At 33.5% G+C, this 24984-nt stretch overlaps 1 protein-coding gene across 1 annotated transcript in view; it reads left to right on the top strand.

Moving 5' to 3' along the window:
• The window catches only part of ANTXR1 (ANTXR cell adhesion molecule 1), a 289146-nt gene that overhangs the window by 87381 nt on the left and 176781 nt on the right, over nt 1-24984 (top strand). The window contains exons 9-10 of the mRNA XM_051975446.1: nt 7250-7310; nt 23267-23365. Of these exons, the coding sequence (XP_051831406.1) occupies nt 7250-7310; nt 23267-23365 (160 nt within the window). The remainder of the gene's footprint in view (nt 1-7249; nt 7311-23266; nt 23366-24984) is intronic.

The following is a 24984-nucleotide window of genomic DNA, read 5'->3' as shown; positions in this document are numbered from 1 at the left end:
ATTGTTATTATTAGTAGTAATAGTAATAGTAGTTATTAATAACAGCTTGCATATGCTTATTTAGCTTCCATATTCCATTACACTATTGACTCATATTGAGTTTGTACTTCATTAAAATTGTTTGGTCCTTTTCACATGAATCATTGTTTATGTAAATATAAAATGGAAGAGACGTGCTTGGACAATAGTTCATTTGAAAAAGACCAAGAGATTTTAGTGAACTACTAACTCTATCAGTTAATAATGTGGTGTGATATGGCAGCCAAAAACGTTAACATGTTCCTAGGCCATATTGATTGTATCTAATATCTAAATGAAAAAAGATGATGGTTCTATTATATTCTGCCTTGAACAAACTATACCTGGAATATCATCTTCACTTTGAGCTACCATATTTTATAAAAAGACTTTAATGAACTACAGAGTGTCCACAAGAGAACTATCAGACAGACAAAAAGAAGTTTTGATTTCATCAAAACTTCTTAAAGAAATTGAAAATGTTTAGCCTGTAGAGGAAACATGTATTCAACTATTTTAAGTATAGTTGAATAGTGACTGAATGGCTACTTGTTATATATCAAAGATATTCCTGCTTAAGTTGGATATATGACTCCATCTCTGAGATTCTATGAGCTTATATAGTTCCTTTTCACTTACTATTTCATCTCATAATAATCCTTTTTTAACAGAGAAGTAAATTGAAGTACAGTGAATTTAAATAGTTTTCCTAAGTGTTTTGACCATCAATCTTGTCTTTTCTATTGCGCTCCTACAATTTCTACTTTATATTACAGTTTCCTATATCCTGGCTGGTAACAGGCATGTACAATGCCTGGTGTCCTTTCTACTTAAGTCCCTTTGGGCTTTTTGTCCTTTTTATAGAATACTTATATTCTTTCATCTCTGAATACTTTTATTTCTTTTCAGATTTTTCTTCTATCACTCAATTGTACTTTTTTTTAGCCTTAATATCTACTTTACTCCCCTTCCTTCAGCCATATGTTTATCCTTGATTTACTAGTCCCTCTTTCCTTTACTACCTACCCTCTCTACTCAAGTGGAACCTGAGTTCTGTACTGTACAGTTCAGACTTCTAAGGAATTAGATGCACTCCACAAATCCCAGTTACTCTTCTCTCCACGTTTTGATATCAGGTATTTCAAATCAATGGAAGTTATAGCCCCAGTCAAGATCTGCTTAAACCCCTCACAGATAAATTTTTAGTGTATTTTATTGCAATGCTTTTCTTCCAGCTGTTTTAGTTTAAAATTGGAAAGGCAGTCTTTTTGCTGGATTGAATCACAGTGCTTGGCTGACATTTTTTGGCCCTTCATACACTTTTCAGATTTATCAGCAAATGCAGACACTTTCTGAGAGCATAATCCAGTCTATGTTTATTCCAACAAACTCTGTTACTGTCTTTGTGGTCAAATATTCATTACAGTACAAATTCCATAGTAAGGTGTTTATAGTTTGGACCAAAGAAGTGAGTTTGAGGTCAGTAAACTGAATGGGTGAGAATTTAATTTAGTTTTTTTCATTGTGTTTTGTTTTTTCAAAAGTACATACAGTTTGGCTATTTAAACAGTACGTGGAGGTAAAATGACCACCAGGGAATTTCAAGTGTCCAGGGAGTTCCCATTAACATTCTTTTAACTATCCTCAAAATATTGCTGTTTATTAAAATCTTCCAATCATGTAAGCTCTGTTATTGGAAAAGAGACGTGTAATTGCTTTCCATCATCAGCTAATTACTTTCTAAGGTCTCTTTCAGTTCTAAGTCCTATCATTCCATAAGGATCAGAAAGAACCTTAAAATGAAACAGGCAGTTGTTGCTTAAAACCTCACAACTTTAGACTAATTAGAGAGAATTCTAAATTGCATTACTTGAATGTCCAAAATTTGGAGGGTTTCCATGTCAGTAGAAGTGTAGTAATGGATGAACAGAGATGGGTTCTAGAACTCTAGCACCAAAATCCTGCTGTTTGTTTTTGACTGCTTCCTGCCTGCTTTCTCTATGTTATCTCTTTGTTTGATTCCTTGACTTCAGTACCCTAGTAATATTTCTAGGATCCTTCTCATGAGAAAGATTTGCACTCAATTTTTCCAATCTCCACTTCTATTTTCCTTTTTTAAAATTACACTTTAAAAATTTTTTAATTTAATTTTTATTTGCAGTTCCAAATTTCCTCCATCCTTTACCCATCCATTGAAAAAGCAAGAAATTCAGTACTTATTAAACATATGAAGTCATGCAAAAATATTTCTGCATTTAGCCATAATTTAAAGGAAAAAAAGACAGAAAGAGAAAAAACATGCTTCAATCTCACTCTGAGCTTATCAGTTCTCTGTTTGGAAGCAGTTAGTATTATCATGAGTTCTTTGGAATTATGGTAGATCTTCATTTTGATGAGTTAATAATCCTCTGAAGTTGATTGCCTTTACAATACTACTATTCCTATATACATTAATTTCTTGGGACTGTCCACTGTGGTTTGCATCTGCTCATATAAGTCTTCCCAGGTTTTTCAGAAATTTGCCCTTTTATCATTTCTTATAGCACAATAGTCATTCATCACATTCATATACCATTACTTGTTTGGGCATTTCTCAGTTTATGGGCATCCCTTCACTTTCCGATTCTTTTTCTCCATTAAAAGAGCTGTCAAAATATTTTTTCTACATATAAGTCCTTTTTCTACTTTCCCTAATAACAGATAATAACATTATGGAATCCTGGAATTACAAAAGACCTTCTAATCAAATCTATGCCTCAGTAGGAATCCCCTCCACAAAATCTATGAAAAGTGGACATCCAGACTCCACTTTAAGAGGAACTTAATACTTTATTAAACAATCTATTCCATTTGCAGGAAGCAGTAATTATTAGAAAGAATTTTGACAGATCAAATTTAAGCATTTCTCTGCAATTTCCTCCTGCTCCTTCTAATCCTAGCCTCTGGAACTGTAAAACAAGTTAATACTTATACATAGTCATCCCTCACATACTCGAGCATTGCTATCTTTTTTTATCTAGTAAAAACCTCCAGGTCTGATATAATATTAATGTCCCCCTATATAGTCCAGGGCAATATCTTTACCTTGTATCTACCTATTCCTTGACTAGACAAACTTCAATGGAAGGCATGAGATTTTTCTGATGGCACTGCAATGCATTGACAAGTGTTTATCAAAGAAGCATAAATTTTGAGCTGGAAGAAACATTAATGATTCTGTGGCCTAATCTTTCTCATTTTACAAATGGGATAACCGAGGATCAGAGAGACTCTATGATTTTCCCAAGGCTAAAAAGAGAAAAAGTGAAAATAGATTCAAATTCAAGTCTTCTGACACCAAATTAGGTTTCCCTTATACCTCCCATACCACTTTGCCTGGGTAAGTCATTTAACTCTGTTTATCTCAGTTTCCTCATCTGTAAAATGGGCTGGAGAAAGAAATGGCAAACCACTCCAATATCTCTGCCAAGAAAACCCCAAATGTGGTCACAAAGAACTGTACACATCTAAAACATGATTGAACAACACTGTCTTTCACCTCCTAAACTCAGTTAGTCCCAAGCAGTGGTGAGACTGGTCTCTTCTATAATCAGAATTTGCTTCCTAGCTTCCAACCTGGTTCTGATTGTCAAAAAATACTTTTTCCAATTTGGTTCTGATTGTCAAAAAGACTTTTATTTCATTCCTCAGTTTCTTACTCAAATTGTGCCTCAAACTCCATTCCAATAAATTTTTTACTAACAAAAACAAAGTTAGCTTGATTTAATTAGTACTGCCATTGATGATGGAAGAGAGCCTCCTACTGGAGGACTTTGGGAATTTAGCCCCTAAAATCTGATAGACCTTTGAAAACTCCAGCCAGGTGGAAATGATCAATATGTGGTGTCAGGCCTGTAGGATTAGAGTTCCACCTTCAGAAACGCAAAAGAGTAGGTTAAGTCAATGATTAGTTTAGAATGAGACCAAAGAACCAATTAGTGAAGGATCTTACAAACTCACTTAACAATACAATATACTTTTGAGGGGAAATCTCCCTTCTACACTAATTAGGCAAATTCAATGCTAGTTCTAAACTTACCTTCCTGTTGTACAGTTTAATGTCTTTATCTCCCTTGTCTTTTAAAACTTCCATTTATAGCATGGAAAATCTGATAAAACTATGTAGGATTATGTCCCTTGATTTCTTCACACACAAAACCAATGCAGCCAAAATTAGAAGGAAAGCAGGAAACTGAAGAATTTTTTAGAGGCAATTTCTCTGATAAAGGTGTCCTTTTTCAAATATATAGAGAACCAAATCAAATTCATAATTTGATAAATATGTCAAAGGCAATTAAAGGAAGTTGTCAGAAGAAGAAATCAAAGTTATCTATAGTCATATGAAAAAATGCTCTAAATTGCTATCAATTCACTAGCATAATTTTATTCTCTATTCCCTACTGCAACTCATTCAACTTTTCCTTTGAGAATCAGGGCACTATGCCATTTACTACATACATATTTAGTATCTATAACACTTCATTTTTCTATAGTATTTTTTTTAACAAAAAGTAGCTTGCATGCTTATTTATTTTAATTAGGTCTATTTTTGCCTTTGTTTTTGTTGGAGATCATGATCATTAACCCCTGTTTTTTTAAATCTCAACTGAAACATAACAGATTTTGCTCCAGCCCCTTTCTTCCCATATGATTGAGATTGGAATACTATTTTGTTATAAATAGTATTTATTTTAGTATTCTTTGTTATAAGAAATGATGAGCAAGATTGTTTCAGAAAAACCTGGGAAGACTTATAGGAACTGATTGTACAGTATACAATAATAACAATAGTGTATGATGATCAATGATCTTACAATGAAATAGGAAGATAGTACTATTATTAATTCCATTTCAAAGATGAGAAAACTGAGGCAGGAAGATTATGTGACTTAACCAGGGTGTTACAGCTAGCTAATAAGAATCTGAGGCAGAATTTGAATTCAGATCTTCTCAACTCCAAGTACAATATTGATCTGTCTAACGATTCATAATTTAACCTCCTCTATTTCTTCAAATCTATTTTCTTTTCTAAGTTTCTTTTTTCCTCATTTCAGTGTTTTAAAGATTCTATATGTCTCTTACATTTTCATCAGGAATACTTGAAAGTCTTCTGTTCTTTTAAAGGTTCAATCCCACCCCCACCCCCATAAAATCAACTATATTTTGCAAGGTGTTAATCGTGATTGCAAGACATTTTTTCTTTTGTCTTTTGGTGAATCATATTCAAACATTTCCTTTCCTTAATTGTAAATGCAAAATAGTCTTGAGTGATTCTGACCAAATAGTTCTTTGGTTTTGGCTTATATAATTTCTTCATTGTATTAAGAATTTTCTTCTTTTTAATCACATCTCCAACCTTTTTTTTAATAGAAGACTTGGTATCATGGCCAACCTCTGCTCTCACTCATACTCCTGGATGAGATGGTCAGACCTAGGATCTGTCCCTCCTGCAGCCTGGATTCCATCTGGCAACTGTGGCCAATTCCCGGCTGATATGTTAGATAAGGTGCCTAGGTCCTGGTTTCCCTTCTTCTTCAGTTGTGTCCTAGATTAGGGACCAGACTAAGGATAGGGACCAGGCCCCACCTTCTTCCTTAGTTGTTGGCTTCTATCTATTGTGTGGCAGAAAGAGCACTGACTCTGGAGTCAATAGAACCGTGTTCAAATCCTATCTTTATACTTATTACCAATATCACCTTGGTCAAATCACTTTAATTCCCTGGACCTAAGTTTCCTCATTTGTACAGTGAGGGTGTTTAAATTACATGGCCTATGAGGTTTCTTTCAGTTCTATATCTCAAATCCTGGTGGCCTTGTACACACACACACACACACACACACACACACACATATTGTTCTTTGCCTTATGATCTTCTTGTACAGTTATTAATGAAAATTATTATTATCTTACTTTTGTTAATTATTAAAATATTACTTTTGTTCCTTAGTGTGATTCTGGAGAAGGAAATGGCAAACCATCTAGTATCTTCACCAAGAAAACCCAAATGGGGTCAGAAAGAGTCAAACATGATGAAAAAGATCGAATAACAACATGGTTATAATGACCTCCAATAGCATATTTGATCTTATACTAGCTTACAGAGCTCCTGAAGGGTCCCATGATGGCCTATCTTACCTTGCCACATCTGTCTTATGTCTGTCTCCTTGTGCCCACAAATGCTTTTTTCCTGTTTTGATGATCTTGCTAAGTCCTGACCAGAAATCAGAGATTGCATGGATGTCATGTCTCCTAGAGCACACCTCCCATTTACTTCTGTCTTATCCCCATCTCCTACAGGGAGATATCTTTTCTCCTGCCATTGTTCCTCTGGGTTGGGATTAAGAACCCCTTTTCTTCAGGCCTGTTTACAGGGCTCACTAACTTCAGTTTCCCTTGTTATAGTCTCTGAACAGAACACTTACAGGTTTCTGTCTTTTTGTATAGTTCTGAACTGTATGGAGTTGCTTCTAGGCAATTCTATTTAATTTTATTGCGCTATTGCTTTAGTTAGTGCTTGTTTTCACCTTTGCTGGTTTTTGTCTTTTTTTTTTTTTTTGCTATTGTTATTTGTTTATTTTTTTTTTTTTCATCAAGGGAATCAGATTGCCTAAAACTTTATGAGTTTTCTTGGAAGTCATACTACAAATATTATCATCACTTTCATTTCATAGATGAATAAATTAATAAACTGATGCTCAGAAAGCACATCAGTTTGTTAAGAGTTGCAGAGTTCTTCAATGTGGGATACAGGATTTGAATTCAGGTCTCTTGATTCCAAGCCGTAAACTGGTTTCCATTTTATTATATTACATCTTAGTACTCACATCCTCTATAATGTAGATTCTTCCTTAACCTTGAGTTCTTTTTCTCTCTTAGGATCTCCTTTTTTTCTTATTATCTCTACCAAGTCTTTGTCATGCAGAAAATGCTATCTTTAGTTTTTTAGGATAAGGACTGTTATACTTCCATATACTTAGCATGCTATATTCACAGAGTGTCTGTACCTTCAAAAAAGAATTGTTAATTTTGATGATAATGTGGATTGATAATACTCCTTACTTGATTTTGTTTGTCAAGGCAGTTCTTTTTAATGTCTATTTGCAGTTTCTATTTCGGATTATATTTGACTCAATTTGTCTTAATGCTGTCTATTGACTTTTTGTAGACATTTAATTTCATTTCTTTCCCTAGATTTTGAAGAAGTCGTGCATTGAAATTTTGGCAGCTGAGCCTTCAAGTATATGTGCAGGAGGTAAGTTGAAAACAAGCTGCTATCTGGCTTTATACAATTTCCTTAATAGGATGTTAAATTTGATAACTGCATATTTAGGCTTTACTGTACTCTTTAGATCCATTGGCCATGATTGGCTTAAATCCTTATTATTAAAAAAACACCAAACTTATTAATATTCAGACAATCTAAGAATTGTACTATGTGTATTTTGTTGATATATTTTAGCATTAAGAATGAACTCCAAAGAATATAATGCTATCAAAAGCTATCTAAAATTGGCAATGTGAATATGCCAAAAGCACCACTGGGGAATAAATTCAACTGGAGGTTGTAGCAAGGGGGCTGACCAGAGATTCTTCATCAATTGATGAATTCCCCATTTTACTTGATAAAATTACAGAGTTTCAGTCTTTAAGTGGTCCATTTGTGTTTTATAAGGGTGTTAGATTTTGGGTCTTCTCATTTGCATGGAAAGATCAGAAAATAATTGAGTTGTACACTTAGCAGAGAGCAGGTCTAGAGAGCCTGACAGAATAGGGTCCTTCCCTAAGACACCGTACCCTTTAATGATTAATGTTAGAACATCCAAGAGAACAACAAAGGCCTTGGAGTAAGTGTGAGCTGTCCATTCATGCCTGTTTCCTTGTGTGAGACTCTAGGAGGCAATCTTCGTCTTTGCTCACTCTTCTCATTGTTGGTATGTGTGTTCATGGGAGAGTATATCCTAAATTTATCGGGGAGGAGTATTTTATTATACATGTGCAAACAATAGGTACTATATGAATGCTGTGTTAAATAAATAAATGAATGAAAAATTCATAAAATCATAGAGGTCCAACTTCCTCATCTTACAAGAAGGAAATTGAGGTTCAGAGAGAGATTAAGTGATTTGTTCAAGACTCCAATAAATGTGTGAATGGATATCAAAGTCTTTCATAAAAACCTATTATGTATTTGCTAATATTAATAACTAATCAATAAACAGACATTTATTGAGTGCCTGCTACATACCAGGCACTGTACTAAGCCAAGAGATTACAAAGAGTTAAAGATAGTTCCTGCCCTAAAAGAGATTATAATCTAATAAAAATGAAATTTATTTTCCCGTTTTACACATTGAATCTTAGTTGATATTTCCTCAGTCAATATTTTTGTATGCCTTATTCAATCTGCCATTTCCCAACTCCTCATAAATTAACAAGATTGAATACTGTATGTATAATTATGTTCACATAGTTCAATTAAAGTACAATTACATATTTATCCTTACAAATTCAGTTTATTTTATTTTTAATTTATGGAAAAACAAGCATTTCTATAACATAGAATAAAGATAAGATGATCACATAAAACTGCAAATCTTTTATGTACAGCTTGCTATTCATTTTAAATATGTAATAAATTTAGCATCTAAATTTCTTTTTGTTGTTGTTTTTTTAATCTACTTTGATTCTTCTAATTTTGAGTCAGAGATTTTTATTTGTCGGTGTTGTTTTTGGTTTTTACTAACCAGAGCAAGATTTTGCTATGTTTGCAGAGAAGAAAAAAGGCAATATGGTAAAATGATTAGAGAGCTGGTCTTGGAGCCATGAAATTCTGTATTCAAGTTTTGCCTCTTCCATACACTGTGTTACTCTCTTAATATATACTCTCTGAAGTTCTTAAGTAACTCTTTAAGATACTAAAAGTTGATGCTCACCTAGCCTGGTTAAAAGGAGTTTCTCAATTGAAAATTCTCCACACTGATGAAAACCCAGATTCAGGCCTAATCATTAAAATCAATAAAAATTAAAATAAAAACTGATGAAAATTTTAGCTAAGTCAGATTTCCTTCCTGGATTGATATCTAAAAATGGCAAGGAAATTCCCAAGGATTTCTGTCATTTTTGAAAAGTTAAAAATAGGAAGAACACTGGTATATTTTCATATCTTAGTTAAAAACATTATCCCCTCTTGATTATCCCTTTTTGATTTTCCCACCTCAAAGGAAACAAAAATGAAAACTAAATTCTATTATTTCATTTATTGATAAAAAACATACTTAGATGGACCTCAGTACTCATCATGAGTTGTTTTTCCCCACCCTTTCAGACCCACAAACCTTCTATGCTTTCTCATTTTATCCATGTCTTTCCACAAATTCCTCACAAAAGAATTTAAAGCAAAGTAGAATAGTAATTAGAAGACTATATATGGCATCAAGAAGACCTATGCTTAAATCTTACCTCACATACTGACATGACCCTGTGCAAGTCACTTGAAGGCACTAATGCCTCAGTTTCCTCATTTGTAAAATGAACGGATTGGACTCAATGGTCACGTAATGTATTACTAAACTATGATGGGAGAAATTACCATAAAGGCACATTCCTCAATAATCCAGAATTACTTCCCAATTGTGCTGAGCATCAGAAAACTTTAATGGAAGAATAAGAAACATACAAATTATGACTGAAGTAATACATGCTTTCTAGTCAAAGTTATTTTCCAAATGAATCCTCTCTCTTTATAGATGAGATGGAAGAGGTTCCTTTGAAATTTCATCTCAATTTGGGGTAATGGCTTTTAGAATAATAGGAAGAGCCAGATGAAATAAAGTCTCCTTATTAAACAATAAAATACATAATATTCAGTGATTATTTATTCAAAAGAATATGCTAAGTACCAGAAGAATAAAAGTGGTTCTCAGAATTATGAACAAGTAGATCATTAAAGTCCAGCCTTCAGAGACAGTTATTATTCCTACAGGGTGGCTCCAGTATATGATTTTATGGCTTATTCTACATAGTGAATTCTGGTTAACAAAGAATTGCCAAATATGCTTGGCCCAATTTAACAGTTTTCAAGGAATTACAATACTATTGTGGGAAATTAATCAGGAGAGTCCTTGCAATTAACCAAATGAGTTTGCAGAATAGAAATTCTTTAGTTGGGACTTAATTGGGAAGATAATTTTGTAAAAAGCTGAGTGCTGTTATTAAAATGTATTCATAGAAAACATACTTAGATGGACCTGAGAGCTTTAAAATGCTTTGCAAAACTAAAAGCATTTTATAAATGCTAATATAATATAAAATATAAATAATAATATAAATGGTGATAATGATAATGACATCAATGATATCTCTTTAGAGGTTAGCATACCCCAGCACTTAGTTCACAAAGCTAGAGATATTTGATTAGAATCAGTGTCTGAGGCTGCGGCTAAGAAGAAATGGCAATTGTTTGCATCTCCTAGAAGATGGGCTTCACTGATAAGGAATACTTTAAAAATGAGTATGCTGGCTTAAAGTCTTGGGAGAGTGGACTCTAGTTGGAGGAGCTATCTCTTTTCACTGGCCTATAAAAGGAATTTTAATTAAGGTATTTAGGGATTTTTTTCATCTTTTTTTCTGACTTTCTTCTGGAATGGTCCCAAAGAATAAAGTATGGGGTGGAGTATGTGTGTGTGTGTGTGTGTGTGTGAAAGAGACAGAGACACAGAGATAGAGAGACAGAGACAGAAACAAAGAGAGAGAGAGGGAGAGAGAGAAACAGAGACAGACAGACATAGAGCTATAGAGACAGAGAGAGAGAGAGAGAGAGAGAGGAGAGAGAGAGAGAGAGAGAGAGAGAGAATCAAAGAGAGAGAGAGAGAAAATTAGAGAGAGAGAATCAAAGAAAGAGAGAGAGAGAAAATTAGAGAGAGAGAGAGAGAATCAGAGAGATCAGGAGAAAGATAGACAGAGACAGACAGACAAAGAGACAGACAGGTAGACAAAGAGACAGATAGTCAAAGAGACAGCGAGAGAGAGAGAGAGAGAGAGAGAGAGAGAGAGAGAGAGAAGAAAGAAGAGAGGGGAGAAGGAGGGAAGGAGGGAAGGAGGGAGAGGGAGAAAAAATAAGAGGGGAGTCATTCTTCCGCTATTACTTTTTTGGTAAGTTATATTTGTTTACTTGTGTCCCGGGCCACATGAGTAAACACATGTATCTCACCATGTAACTTCTGAAAGACAGCTGTCAAGTTTTACTCATAGGGTAGAGCATATGATTGAAAAACCTCTCTTCCCAACACATTCACATTTACACACACACACACACACACACACACACATACACAGGAAGAAAAACACCCCCCTATCCTAGAAATTACCTTAATGCTGGAGCTTCAGGCAAGTGGCAGATAAGTGAGGTGCCTATTTTGAGGTAGTTTGCCTTCTCAGAACTTGCTAACTTAGACCATGTAGGCATTTATTGGCTTTATGTACTTTATGTAAAGCTAGCCTTAATAACAGCTTGCTTTGCTTATTTAAACACATCTTTACCACTGCCTATTGTCAAATTATCTTGCTTCCTTACATTGCAGACATGCCTTCAAGTTCATAATCCAATAGCTTGCAGATTCCTCTTGGTAACCGCTAGAATCTATTCATTGTTAATTCAAGCTCTTATTCTACTTCCAGCATTGCCTTGCAGAGAAAGGCCATTTTATCCACTCTTCAGGAAATTTCTTCCTTTTCCCGGTGCATCATTTCCTCTGGTCCCCAGCCAGCAAGGCCCAAACTTTAATAGTTCATAGCGTCCTAGGTAAATGTTCAGGAAGAATGCCAAACTATGCAAGAAAAATGAATGAATCAAGACCGAAATCTGCCATCTGCTTTCCATTTGGGAGCTTGGTTCTTCAGATATAAAAGCAAGCTATAATTAGCTCCTCACATGTTCTTTTTAACTATCGTCCTGTTAGTCACTTGTTGTTGAGTTTCCTCTTCTTTGTCATAAGTCTAAGTGATTAGCACAAAAAGAAGATTGATTCTTTCTCTGCCCAATAGGGACTTAGACACATAAATCACAGATATGCACTCATCTCCCAGTCATGGAAGGTTGGTTTTCATTTTCATTGTTCTTCACAGTTCTCATGTCTGACAGCTGATCTAAATTAATGATTTTTGTCTTTGTAACTCCCTTTTACCCATTTTAAAATGCTTCCATTTGTGAGGGGTAGAAGTTGTAGAGGAGGAAATGTCAGTAAGTCTTAGAAGAATAAATCCCATCTCGAGAAGGAAAAAATTCTGGGACATTAAATAAAATGTCAAGTAATAAGGTAAGAATGGAGAATTGTGCAATAGAGAATCCAATGAATCTGAAGTCTAAAGATATGTATTCAAATTCCAGTTCTGTCACAAATTGTTTATGTATGTCTACATCACAGAACTTCATTTTCCTCACTAGTATATGATAGGACTGGAATGGATGATTGCCAATTCAGTTACAACTCCTGCTCCTGTAATTTTATAATTATTTATAGTCAGTCAATAAACATAAATTAAGTACCTTGTATTTTCAAGGCACTAGACTAAGCATTCCATATTCACAATTCTATGGTACCACATGTTTTATTAGTATCTGATTTGACCAAGGCCAGATTAACACTGATACTTGTAGTTTTACATGTGAAATACAGCCTTTGGACTATCATGATGTATGGAAAATGGAACCCTTAACTCCTACAACTCTGATATTTCAAGAATCTGGTATTTCATTGGATGTTTCCCATCTTGATGTGTATCTCAGCACCTTCATTGCTTAGTAGACAACTTAATGCTCTGATTTGGCCAAAAAACATCACTTAGTGGTCTGAGCTGTGATGGTCAGCCTTTCGCTATTTACCTAGGTTTGTCCATGGCTGAAAGATAATATAATTTACTTCTAAGCCATATTCAAAGCCTTTCCAGCTTAGAAAGATCTACTAGATCCATAGATACTAGATCCATAGTTCACCTGTCTAAGACTTCAAGGTCCAACTCTATACCCCAATTAGGCATCAGAAATGAATTTCAGCAGAAGATATTTTTACAGGTACGCTTATTTATTTAAATAAATCTGTCTTTTTAAAAGCAAATTGTTATAAAAAAAACTCTCTCTTTATCTTCCTTCACTTATCCCCATTTCTCAATTTGCTACATTAGAACTAAGTAAACATCAGAATAGATATATCCTTCTGTGTATAATTGGAAAGGTAATAAGATTACCCTTATTAATGTTAAGGCAGTAGATCTGTCATTTATTCATAAAAAAGAATTCCCATGTAAGGAAAGTCTGTATCTACCAGTTTAAATAAGTACCTTGTCTGCAAATTATTGTCTTAAAGAACTGCCTAGAATTTTAAGGGATAAATGATTTATCCAAGGTAGCATAGCCAGTATGTGTCAGAGGAATAATTTGAATCCAGGTCTTCTTGACTTCAAGGTCAGTTTTCTATCAACTGGTACCAAATAAATATGACTCCTTTGCTCCATTTTTGCTTGTCTGTTTATCATTTGATTTCAAGATTAATATAAGTTTCTGAAATATGATCAGGGCTGCCAAAATTGAAATATGACCAGAGCTGCCAAAACAGATGTTTATATTTTGATCTGCTTGAAAACCCCTGACATGATTGGTAAGGCCAGTGCATTCAGAGGAAGAACTTCTGTTTCTGCCTTTGTATATCTTATAATGCAATATTTATATAGACATTTTATGATCCAGGGATTTAAGATGTTCCATAGTTTTCATATGACAGAGTTCTATACTCTATCCTCCATAAGTCACCAAGACAAGACACAGCCAGCAGGAGAGTAGGACTACTTTATAGGATATTCTGCAATTGATCTGATAAGGATGGAACATAATGTTATTGAATAGGATTTGGAGCTTAGCCTGGATTCCAAGACGAATGTGTTCTCCTCACAGTCTAGTGCCACGGTCTTTGGGGAAATGAGATAAATGGTCTGATCGTAGACCAGTGCGGGGAAAGAATCTCTGAATCAGTAAAAACAACACATGCAATCTACATTTTAAAAGGTAGATTGCAAGCTTAGCAACAAAAACTAGTTCTTCTCTGACATGTGGTTCTTGTGTATTTCTGGTATTCAAAATGGAGATCAAAATATATAATGCCTATTTTAACTAAATAGACATATGTGGAAATAATATGGAAATTTATGAGGTTGGTTTGGGGAAAGAAAAAAAAGAAAAACTTGTTTTGGAGTTAGAACACCTGGGGTTTAAATCTCAGAACCGGTACATAGAACTCTGCCTAGTTTATTGCCTCTTATTCCCTAATAGTTTGAAAAGGAAGAATGTAGCTAAGCTCTTGCTTTTCTGTATTATTCTTAAAGGTTTTATTGATACTTGCTATTTTTGATACCAGAGGTACTTTCCTAATAAATGGGTATGTCCTGTCTATTTTCATCCCTAATCTCCCTTGTTACAACAGAAGTTATTAAATAAGACAAACAAACATAGAAAACAGATCTGACAGAATATAACTTTAGAGTTAGCTGCCTTTTCAAACTTTTTGTTCTGTATACCTAATTTTAGTCATTGTGTACATTTGTCAGTTAGTTCTGATTATTTTTACCTATATAAAGTCATACAAGTTTTCTCATAGTCTCTGAATTGTTCATCTTTGTCCTTTAATGGTGAAATAATATTTCATCAAATTAATATTTGTTACAATAATTTCCTTAACTATAGATACCTCCTTTCTTTCATTGGCTTTTTTTTGCTACCATAAAAGTTTGGCTCTGTCGAACCAGATTTCTACTTTAATTACATCTAGAGGCAAAAAATAAAGGTAGTTCTTTCAGCTTATTTTCAAAAAACTTAAATATGCTTAGAGAGATAGCACAGTGGATAGAGCCTGGGTCTGGAATCAGGAGGACTCATTTTCCTGAATTCAATTCTGGCTTTGGGCATTTACTAGTTGTGTGACCCTGAACAAGTCACTTCAGTCCCTTTGTCTCAGTTTCCTCATATGTCAAATGAGCTGGAGAAGTAAATAGCAAATTATTCCAGCATCATTCCCAAGAAAACTGCAGATGAGGTCACAAAGAATCAGACATGGCTGAAATGACTAAACAACAACAACATGGGACAAAAACAAATGTCGTTATATCAATTTATTTTTTAAAAAATTAAATTTACCCAGGGACTATACTAGGAGTCCTAACATTTGCCACAAGAGAATAGAACAGATTCTTTTTTTGAGCTGTAAAAGCATTTGGGGATCATCTAATCCAAACCACTATTGAAAGTTGAGGAGATGATTCCAGAAAATTTTGTAAATTGCCCAACAACTCTCAATTGACATTGTTGAGAAGTCAGTTTCTTTTTTTATTAGTAGTATGCCAAGCTGTATATTCCCCCCAAATCTAACTTTCACATAAATAACAAAACTGAGAAAGATAAATATAGAGAATTAATTAGCCATATGTTGCCAGAAAACTTGTTCTAATATCTCTACACAGAAATACCAATTAGTAATTGCAATAGCTGAGAAATTGTTTCCAATCTTGTGTGTGGTCATTTGTTAGCTCAAGAAGGATTTTATTCTTCATTAATTTATTCATCCATCCATTTATTCATTGTTTCAACAAGCATATGAGAGGAAGTATGCCCTAGTAGAAAGAAAAATAGATTTGGAATCAGAGAATCTGGATTAGAATTTCTACTTTTGTTATTTATTATCTATGTCACCTTAAAAAAATTTAATCTTTCTGGCCTCATATATAAGATAAGGAAAGGGAACTTAACTGTCTCTTTAGATTCCTATTATTAGTTCCAAGTCCTATGATTTATAATATTATGCCTTATGACTATTCTTCACACTGAGTGAAGCAGAATGTGTATTGGGAATTGCTATATCGCTGAACTTTTGAAAATAAAACATTAATAAATGTCTTAATAAAAGCCTTCAACACACAATGGAGCTTTAAATTCAAAGGGCAGTTGAAAGGGAATTATTCCAAATTTGGAAAAATTACTTAATAAATTCATTAATTCTAGATAACTTTTATTTTTACAAATAATTATTATTCTGACAAAATGTGCTAGAGTACAAAGTAGTAAGTATTTATAATATGAGATATATTTTAATATAAATGTATTTATGTTTATATATTATATACTATTATATTTAAGATACAACATAAAATAGTTTAAATATTATTTATTCTATTTATATTTTTAATTCCAAAAGTATAAAGTTTGTCTTAACTGAGTGTGAAAAGCAAAAGGGGCGAGGATATATCTTAGAAAAGCTACATAAATAGGAGATTAAATGCCCATGTTTGATCATTAGAAATATCTTGTCACATTGCTTGCTTGGCCTGCTCATTACGGTGATAAATGAGCTAAATAAATGTACACATTGACTTTGTATCCAGCATGGTCTCAGGTGCTATGGGAGAGAGAAGAGAGATAGTTCCCATGAAATTTACAGAATAGCTTGGCCATACAAGACACAGTTAAAATTAATACAAGATAATGCATAATTAACTGTGCTTAGCACCTTGGACTTGATTTTAATTTCTAGCTTTATCTGTGTGACTTGGGGCAGGTCTCTAGGCCTGATTCCTTTTCTGTACCATCAATGTGTTGACCAAGTTGCTTCTTGACTTACTTACTTGATTAGCTCTTTAGGTCCTTGGGTTCAGGATTCATCAGGAATTTTATAATTAGCATGCTACAATTACCATTTCTAAGATTAATAAAGATATTGAGATGTTAGCAGGCAAAGGTACATGATGAAAATCAGACAGCCTCCCATGCTTAATAATTCCTCATGCAGATGTATCTTTGGTCCTGATAGCAATAATCTATACAGTCTCATCAAGTTAGGAGAGACATTACTCCTGCCTCTCAATTACTTTGATCAGCACTAAAGTTTTGAGTACCATATCAATTAAAGTCATAAACAAAAGGAGCCAAATGATATCATAAAGACAATCAAGCTATGTCTCTTAAGTACCTTTTCAGTTTGGCAATGTTGCTTATTACAAGTCCTAGAGACCCCATATCATCTGTTATCACCTCGTTTCCTATATAGTTAAATTTTTACTGTTCCATAGCCACATAGATACTTTCTATCTGTGCAATCATGACTTTTTCCATCTTTGTAAGCTAAAAGAAGACATTGATCAATATTACCTAATCCACCCTTTATCCTTCCCATGGATGCCCATTTCTCTGACCAGTTACAGGGTTGTGTCCCTGCCTCAAGGCACAAAAAATACATCAATAGATCATAGTTTTAGTTATTAAAATTCCTATAATTGTAAGTTTTGAAAAACAAATTTGTCAGTAAGTCTCAACCAACATATTAGTCTTATCATATGATCTTACATATGATATGAAGGAAAATCAGTTTTAGATCTTTACCATGATCACTGAATAGAGGCTAGCTACCTTGTTTCATATTTTCTGCACTATATTTTTTTTACTTTGATTTCTTTCTGTTGCTAATATGAAAACGTCTTTCTTCTTTGACTTAGGTACATATATGTCCTTTGAAAATAGCATTTTCTCAGTACTCACCAATTCTGGAAACCTATGTCAGCTGTACTGTTGATCTGGGACTAAAAACTGCCAAGTATTTCAGATATAAGATTTGCAACTTCTAAACAATATCTATGACTATTTCAATTCAGCCATCTCTACTCTTAGGAACAATCTTATAACCATTTCATGTGATTGACTGTATAGATCTCAAAGCTATCAAATTATGGTAGGGGATAGGAATAATAGACTGTTGGGCAATTGAAAACTCATGGCCCTATTAGACATCAAAAAACAATGACAAAAATCAAAAGAATTAAAAATAGGAAAAAATGTGAAATATCTCATCAGAAAAACAACTTACCTGTAAAATAGATTGAAGAGAAATAATTCAAGGATTGTTAGACTATATGATGGCCATGATAAAAAAAAAAAGAAAGTCTAGACAATATTTTAAGAAATTATCAAGGAAAAATTCCCTGGTAAAGTAGAACCAAAGAATAAAGGAGACATTGAAAGAATCCACCAATCACCTTTTAAAAGAATTCTCACACTCTCCTTTGAATATTATAGTCAGATTTTAGAGCTCCTAGATCAAGGAGAGAATATTGCAAGAAGCTAGAAACAATTCAGGCATAGTCAGGTTCATACAAGATCTAGGAGCTTCCACTTTAAAGGATGATAAGATTTGGAAAGTGATATTCTAGAAGACAAAGGATCTAGGTTTATAAATACAGCAAAACTTAATATAAGCCTTTGGAGGAAAATGGATATTTAATAAAACAGAGGACTTCCAAGCATTGTTGATGAAAAGGACAGAGCTGAACAGACAATTTGATGCTGAAATACCAGATTCAAGAGAAGCATAAGAAGTAAACCTGAAAGAGAAACCATAAGGGATTCAATAAGTTTAAACTATTAAAATTACTACATGGAAGATCATACTTGTAACTCCTGAACACTTTATCATTATTTGGGCAATTAGAATACACAAGTATGAAATAACTACAATGGGATAAATTTTTTTTAAATGAAGGGGAAGAAAAAGGGATTCACTACAAAAAGGGGAGGAAAAAAGGGAAAATTTCTTCACATAAAAGAGATGCAAAAGAAAGAGGTTTCATAATAGCAGAAGAAATGATGGGGGAGGGAGCAACACTTGAACCTTACTCTCATCAGAACTGACTCAAAGAGGGAATAGCATACATACTTTGTTAAGTACAGAAATCTATGTTACCCTACAGGGAAATAGGATGGAAAAGATGGGGGTGAGATGGAAATAGGGTGCTGATAAAAGGGAAAGCAGATTAAAGAAGGCAGTGGTCAGAAGCAGATCAGGTTTTTGAAAAGAAATAGGGTGGGGGAAGTTAGATGGTGAAGTAGACAGAGCACCAACCTTGGACTTAGGAGGACCTGAATTTAAATCCAGTTTTAGACATTTAATGCTTATTAGTTGTGTGACCTGGGCAAGTCACTTAAACCCAATTGCCTTGCAAAGAAAGTGGGAGATAAAGTAAAAATAGGGAGAGAAAGAGAAGAATAAACAGAGGGAAAATAGTATGGAGGAAAATACAGTTGGTAATCATAATTGTGGATGTGAATTAGATAAACTCATCTATAAAGTGTAAGCAGATAGAAAAATGGATTAAAACTAAGAATTCAACAATATGTTGTTTACAAAAAAATAGATCACTTGAATGAAAGACAAACACAGAGTATAAAGAGCTAGATCAGAATCTGTTATACTTCGGGTGAGATTAAAAAAAAAAAAACTAGGGGTAACAATTAAAATCTTAATAAAAGCAAAAGAAAAGAATTATTTAAAAGAGATAAGCAGGAAAACTACATTTTGCTAAAAGCAAAAAATAAGAAAGTACCATAGACAATGAAGTAGTATCAATACTATACATATGTACAAATTGGCATAGCTACCAAATTCCTAAAGAAAAAATTAAATGAATTATAGGAGGAAATAGAAAAAAAAATATATTAGGGGAATCTCAATTAATTCTCTCTCAAAACTAAACAAAGTTTAGTTAACCTGAAAATAAATAAAAAAGAACTAAAAGCTGTGAATAGAATTTTCAAAAAGTTTAGATATGATAGACCTCTAGAGAAGACTGAATGGAATGTAAAGGAGTATATATTTTTTGCAGTAGCATATGATACCTTTACAAAAGTTGACCACAAATTAGGGCATAAAAGCCTTGCCAAATGCAAAAGATCAGAAATGCTAAATACATTCTATCCAGACCATAATACAATAAAATTGCATTCAATAAAATTTATTGGAAACTAAATAATCTAATACTAAAGAAAAAATGGATCAAATAATTAATCATAAAATCAATAATTTCATTAAAGAGAAAAGTGACAATATAATATCAAAATTTATGAGATGCAGCCAAAACAATACTTAGAAAAAATCATCCCTCTAAATGCTAATATCACTAAAATAGAGAAAGAACAGAACAATTAAGTGGGCATGCAATTTAAAAAAATGAAAAAGGGCAGACTTAAAATCTCTAATCAAATACCAAATTGGAAATCTTAAGAAAATCAAAGAAGAGATAATAAAATTAAAAGTAAGAAAACCATTGAATTAATAAATAAATCTAGGACCTATTTTTGTGAAATAAAAACCAATAAAATTGATGAACCATTGATTACTTATTTAAAAAGAAAGAAAGAACAAAGCCAATTACCAATATTAAAAAAGAAAAAAATGTTAATTTACCACCAATGAAGATGAAATTAAAGCAATTTTAGGAGCTATTTCACTCATGTATACGCCAATAAATATGACAGCCTAATTGAAATACATGAATATTTACAAAAACATAGTACATGGATTAACAGAAGAGGAAATAGGATGCTTACATAACTGTTTTAGAAAAATAAGTTAACAAGTCATGAATGAACTTTTTCAGAATAAATCTTTAGAACCAATTGGATTTACATGTGAATTCTACTATACATTTAAAGAACAATTAGTCTCAATACTATGTAAAAAATGAACAAAGGAGTTCTACCAAATTCTTATTATGAGATAAATGTGATACTGATACTTAAACCAGGAAGAACAAAAACACAGAAAAAAAGTATAGACCAATTTTTCTAATGAATATAGATGCAAAAATTTTAAATAAAATTTTAGCAAGGAGAGTACAGCAATATAACATAAAGATCGTAAACTATGACTATGTGGGATCTATACCAGGCATGCAAAGTTTGTTCAATATCAACAAATTATCATATCATTGAATGTATCAATAACAAAACCAACAGAAATCATATGACTACCTTAACAGATAAATAAAAAAGTTTTTGAGAAAATACAGCACTCAATTTTATTAAAAAAAAAAAAAAAAAACATTGGGACAACACTGGCCCTGGAGACAAAAGAACCTATGTTCAAATCCAGCCTCAGACACTTGATATTTATTAGTTGTGTGACCTAGACAAGTCACTTAATCCTGATTGCCTTGCCAAAAAAAAATCACAGAAAAAATAGGAAAAAATGATGAGTAGGGTCTATCTAAAACCATAAATGTGCCATATCTGTATTGGGGATAAACTAGAGGTCATCCCAATAAAATTAGGGATGAAGCAAGGATGCCTTTTATCACTACTATTATTTGATATTGTACCAGAAATGCTAGCTATAGCAATAAGATCAGAAAAGAAAGTGAAGAAATTGGAATAACCAGTGAAGAAATAAAACTATCATTCTTTGCAAATGATATTATGGTATACTTAAGGAATTCTAGAACACTGACTGAAAAAACTAGTTGAAAACATAACCAGTAAATTTGCAGGATATAAAGGAAATCGATATAAAATATCAGCATTCCCACATATGTTTTTGAACAGGGTCCAAAAGGATGAGATAGAAAGAAAAAATATATTTAAAATAACTGTAAATAATATAAAATACTTGGGAGTCTACCTACCAGGACAAACAATGCACTTTTCCTATAAATAAAGTTAGATCTAAACAAATAAAGAAATGTTAATTACTCATGGATAGATTGAACCAATATAATAAAAATGAAAATTCTACCTAACTGTTTTCCCCTTCAGTGCTATGTCAACCAAAGTACCAAAATTTAAGTTTAATTTTTATTATTTTTCATCATTTTCATCATTTTTTTCAAGATACACAAAAACAAACCAAGCACTAGTTTTTTAGTGTTTGTTGGTTTCTGAGGTACATTTCTTACCTTGAAAATGTATCAATTTGGGGCAGCTAGGTGGTGCAGTGAATAGAGTACAGCCCTGAATAGAGTACAGGTCAGTAGGACCTGAGTTCATATCTGGTCTCAGACACTTAAAACTTCTAGCTATGTAAACCTGGGCAAGTCACTTAACCCCAATTGCCTCAGCAAAAAAAGAAAAACAAAAAGAAAAGAAAATCTATCATTTGGCCAATATAAGCCAGCAGGACCAGGAACCTTGTGCCTTTCATGGGGACCCATCTTTTATGGACGCTCTGTAATGTATTTATCTCACTGAGACCTGGCCTGGCCCTCTTTTAAATGTACCACTTCCACTTCGCTGTGGAGGATTTTTGTTTATGTCCTATCTTTTTGGAATTGACTTGTATAATTTTCCCTAAAATAGGGATTTCGGGTGAGATAACAACTTAAATACATTTTTCAAAGACTTCCATGTTGTTGCTAAGTTAACTTTCCTATAACTAAGGCCGAGTAACATGCCTGTATTTTTCACACAAGGTTGTGTATCCTGTCCCTCTTTCAGGAAATTTCTATCTCCAAAATCCCACCTCCCCCCACCCAGCTTATTTTTTCTTAGTCAAATGTCATGGAATTTTCCTCAATGAAATGACTCTCTAGGACCTGATCTACTATGATCTCTGCATAGGGTGTTTGTAGAGCTGCTGCTTTCCAAGGTCAGATGCTTTTTTGTTTATCTTGCTGATCTGTTGATGAAATAGGCCATTGGCTAACTTTGAATAAGTAAGGGGAGAGAGGTTAACATTCTTCAAATGGAAGAACAGGGGTGTGCTGGTAAATGACTCTATTATCTCCAGAATCATGAGCCTAAGTGGATTATAAAAGAGAGCATCAGGCTATATGATTTAAAGATTCTTCTAGCCCTGCAAAGTGCTAGTTTACCTAGGAATTCTATCTCTTATCATTTTATAACTTTATTTTCTACATTGTCCAATTTCTACCACTCCATAGCCTAACAATTTAATTATATCTCTATAATTAGGACTTAGATGCTTTCCTAGATAGCAGTTTGGGTTAGTGGGAGAGCAAAGCCAGGTCCTACAATACCTACAATGTAAATCCATTGAAAGCCTAGTGAATAGGTTACCTGAGGCTGACAGGCAAGTGATTTTGCCATTGAGATCATAAAAAAGTGTCAGGGGCAGGATTTTAAAGCCAGGTCTTCCTGAGCAATAATCTTTTCCAGTGCAACAATCCTTCACACCACACATTGCCTAGATACATGAAAGATTAAAGGTTGGGAAATTATGGTATTTGTTTTCTAACCCAAAATAACTTTTTGATTATTTTGGCAAAGCTATAGGAAAGATATAAGAAAAATCTGGCATATTTTGATGCAACTCAAGACAAGGTGCCAAAAGGTGCTTCATTTTTCTGACATTCAATAACTCATCTTAGCAATAATGATTTTTATTTCAGAATCATTTCAAGTTGTTGTGAGAGGAAATGGATTTCGTCATGCCCGCAATGTGGACAGAGTACTCTGCAGCTTCAAGATCAATGATTCTGTCACGCTCAGTAAGTCATACAGCCGCTTCTCATTTTCTATTAGAATTTTATGTGAAAGAAGCACCTTATTTCCTCACCATCCCTAAACACAGAGAGATAAGAACCTGTCATTAAAGGCCTCTGGAAGAAACTCTTGAGAGTTTGAGCAGCATTTTATTTCATGTAACATCAAACTATTTCTCTGCAATGCTTAATTTGAATGGGCAGGATGTTACAGAAGTTTGAGTTTCCTCTTTTCACTGTACAGTTTAATTTAACAAATATTTGTTGAATGCCTTATTGAATATACAAACTTTGTATGCTTAGCACTGAGACAATAGTCTCAGTGGATTCAGAGTGGAACTTTCAAGAAACATGGCATGATGCAAAAATTTCCAAGCCAAGTTCTTTACAAATGATGAGATGAAGAATCCATTTTCAGCCAAGGGGATCATAGAAGGCAAAAATATTGAGACTCTTGAAAGGTGATATTGAAAATGAATTAGCTTGCTATTTCTAAATATGCTTGAGAACCAAGCTGTTGAGCTGATGTATGCATGCTTCTAAAAATACACCTATTTCTCTATTTCAGCTCGGATGGAATTCGTTTCTCCTAGCCAAAAATTTCTCAGTTTTTTTAACATCATGTGTCATCAGTTCAAAAAACTGAGTACATACCCCCTATATGTATTTATTTATAAATTATATACTCATACAAATGTATCGATAATTTTGTATACTATAAAACTTACATAAAATAGACTTTGCAAAAGAATCAAATAAAGATAAAATAATATTTTATCTTAGAGTAAGTAGGCTCCATTAGAGTTTATGGTATAGAGTAGTGATATAGTTAGAAAAGGTTTTTTTTTTTTAATTACTTTAGCAGTAGTATGGGGGATGGATCAGAGAAAGTAATGAGGCCAAGAAACCATTTAGGATTTTATTGTAATACTTAAAGAAAGAAGCCATGAGGATCTGAATAATGATAGTAACTGTGGGAAAAGAGGGAAGAGAATATGTGTGAGAGAAGGAGGAAGAAAAGACAAGAATTGGCATCTTATTGAATTATTTATAGAGAAGAAATTGAGGTGGCAAGGACAATACCAAAATTGTAAACCTAGATGACTGGAAGATTGGTGGCGCTTTCAAGAAAAAAAGAGAAGTTCAGAAAAAGGATACATTTTGGAAAAAGGGGACTATGTTATGCTTAAGACATAATGAAACTTAGATACCTACAGAACATTAGATTTGAAATGTTCAATAGGGGCTTTATGATATAGGAGTAGAGTTTAGGAGAAAATTTGGGGATGGATATATAGACCTAGGAATCATCTGAATAAAATAACAAACTCATGGAAACCTATGAAGTTACCAAGTGAGAGCAGAGAGAAAGAGAGAGAGAGAGAGAGAGAGAGAGAGAGAGAGAGAGAGAGAGAGAGAGAGAGAGAGAGAGAGAGAAATTTGGGGCAAATAACCAGATTGAAGATATGGTATGATGGCCAGCAAAGGACTCCAAAAAGGAACTTCTCAAGAAAACCAAGATAGTAAGAGAACAAACAAGGAACCTCTCAGAGAAGAGAGTAAATATCCAAGAGGAGAGGGTGGTTAATATTGTGTTAAAGTTTCCAGTAGAATTAAGAGGGAGG

Source organism: Antechinus flavipes, chromosome 2 (assembly GCF_016432865.1).
Source record: "Antechinus flavipes isolate AdamAnt ecotype Samford, QLD, Australia chromosome 2, AdamAnt_v2, whole genome shotgun sequence".
NCBI classification, from domain to species: domain Eukaryota; kingdom Metazoa; phylum Chordata; class Mammalia; order Dasyuromorphia; family Dasyuridae; genus Antechinus; species Antechinus flavipes.
Note: the sequence above shows the minus strand (reverse complement) of the source record. Positions and strands in the feature narration are given on the sequence as shown.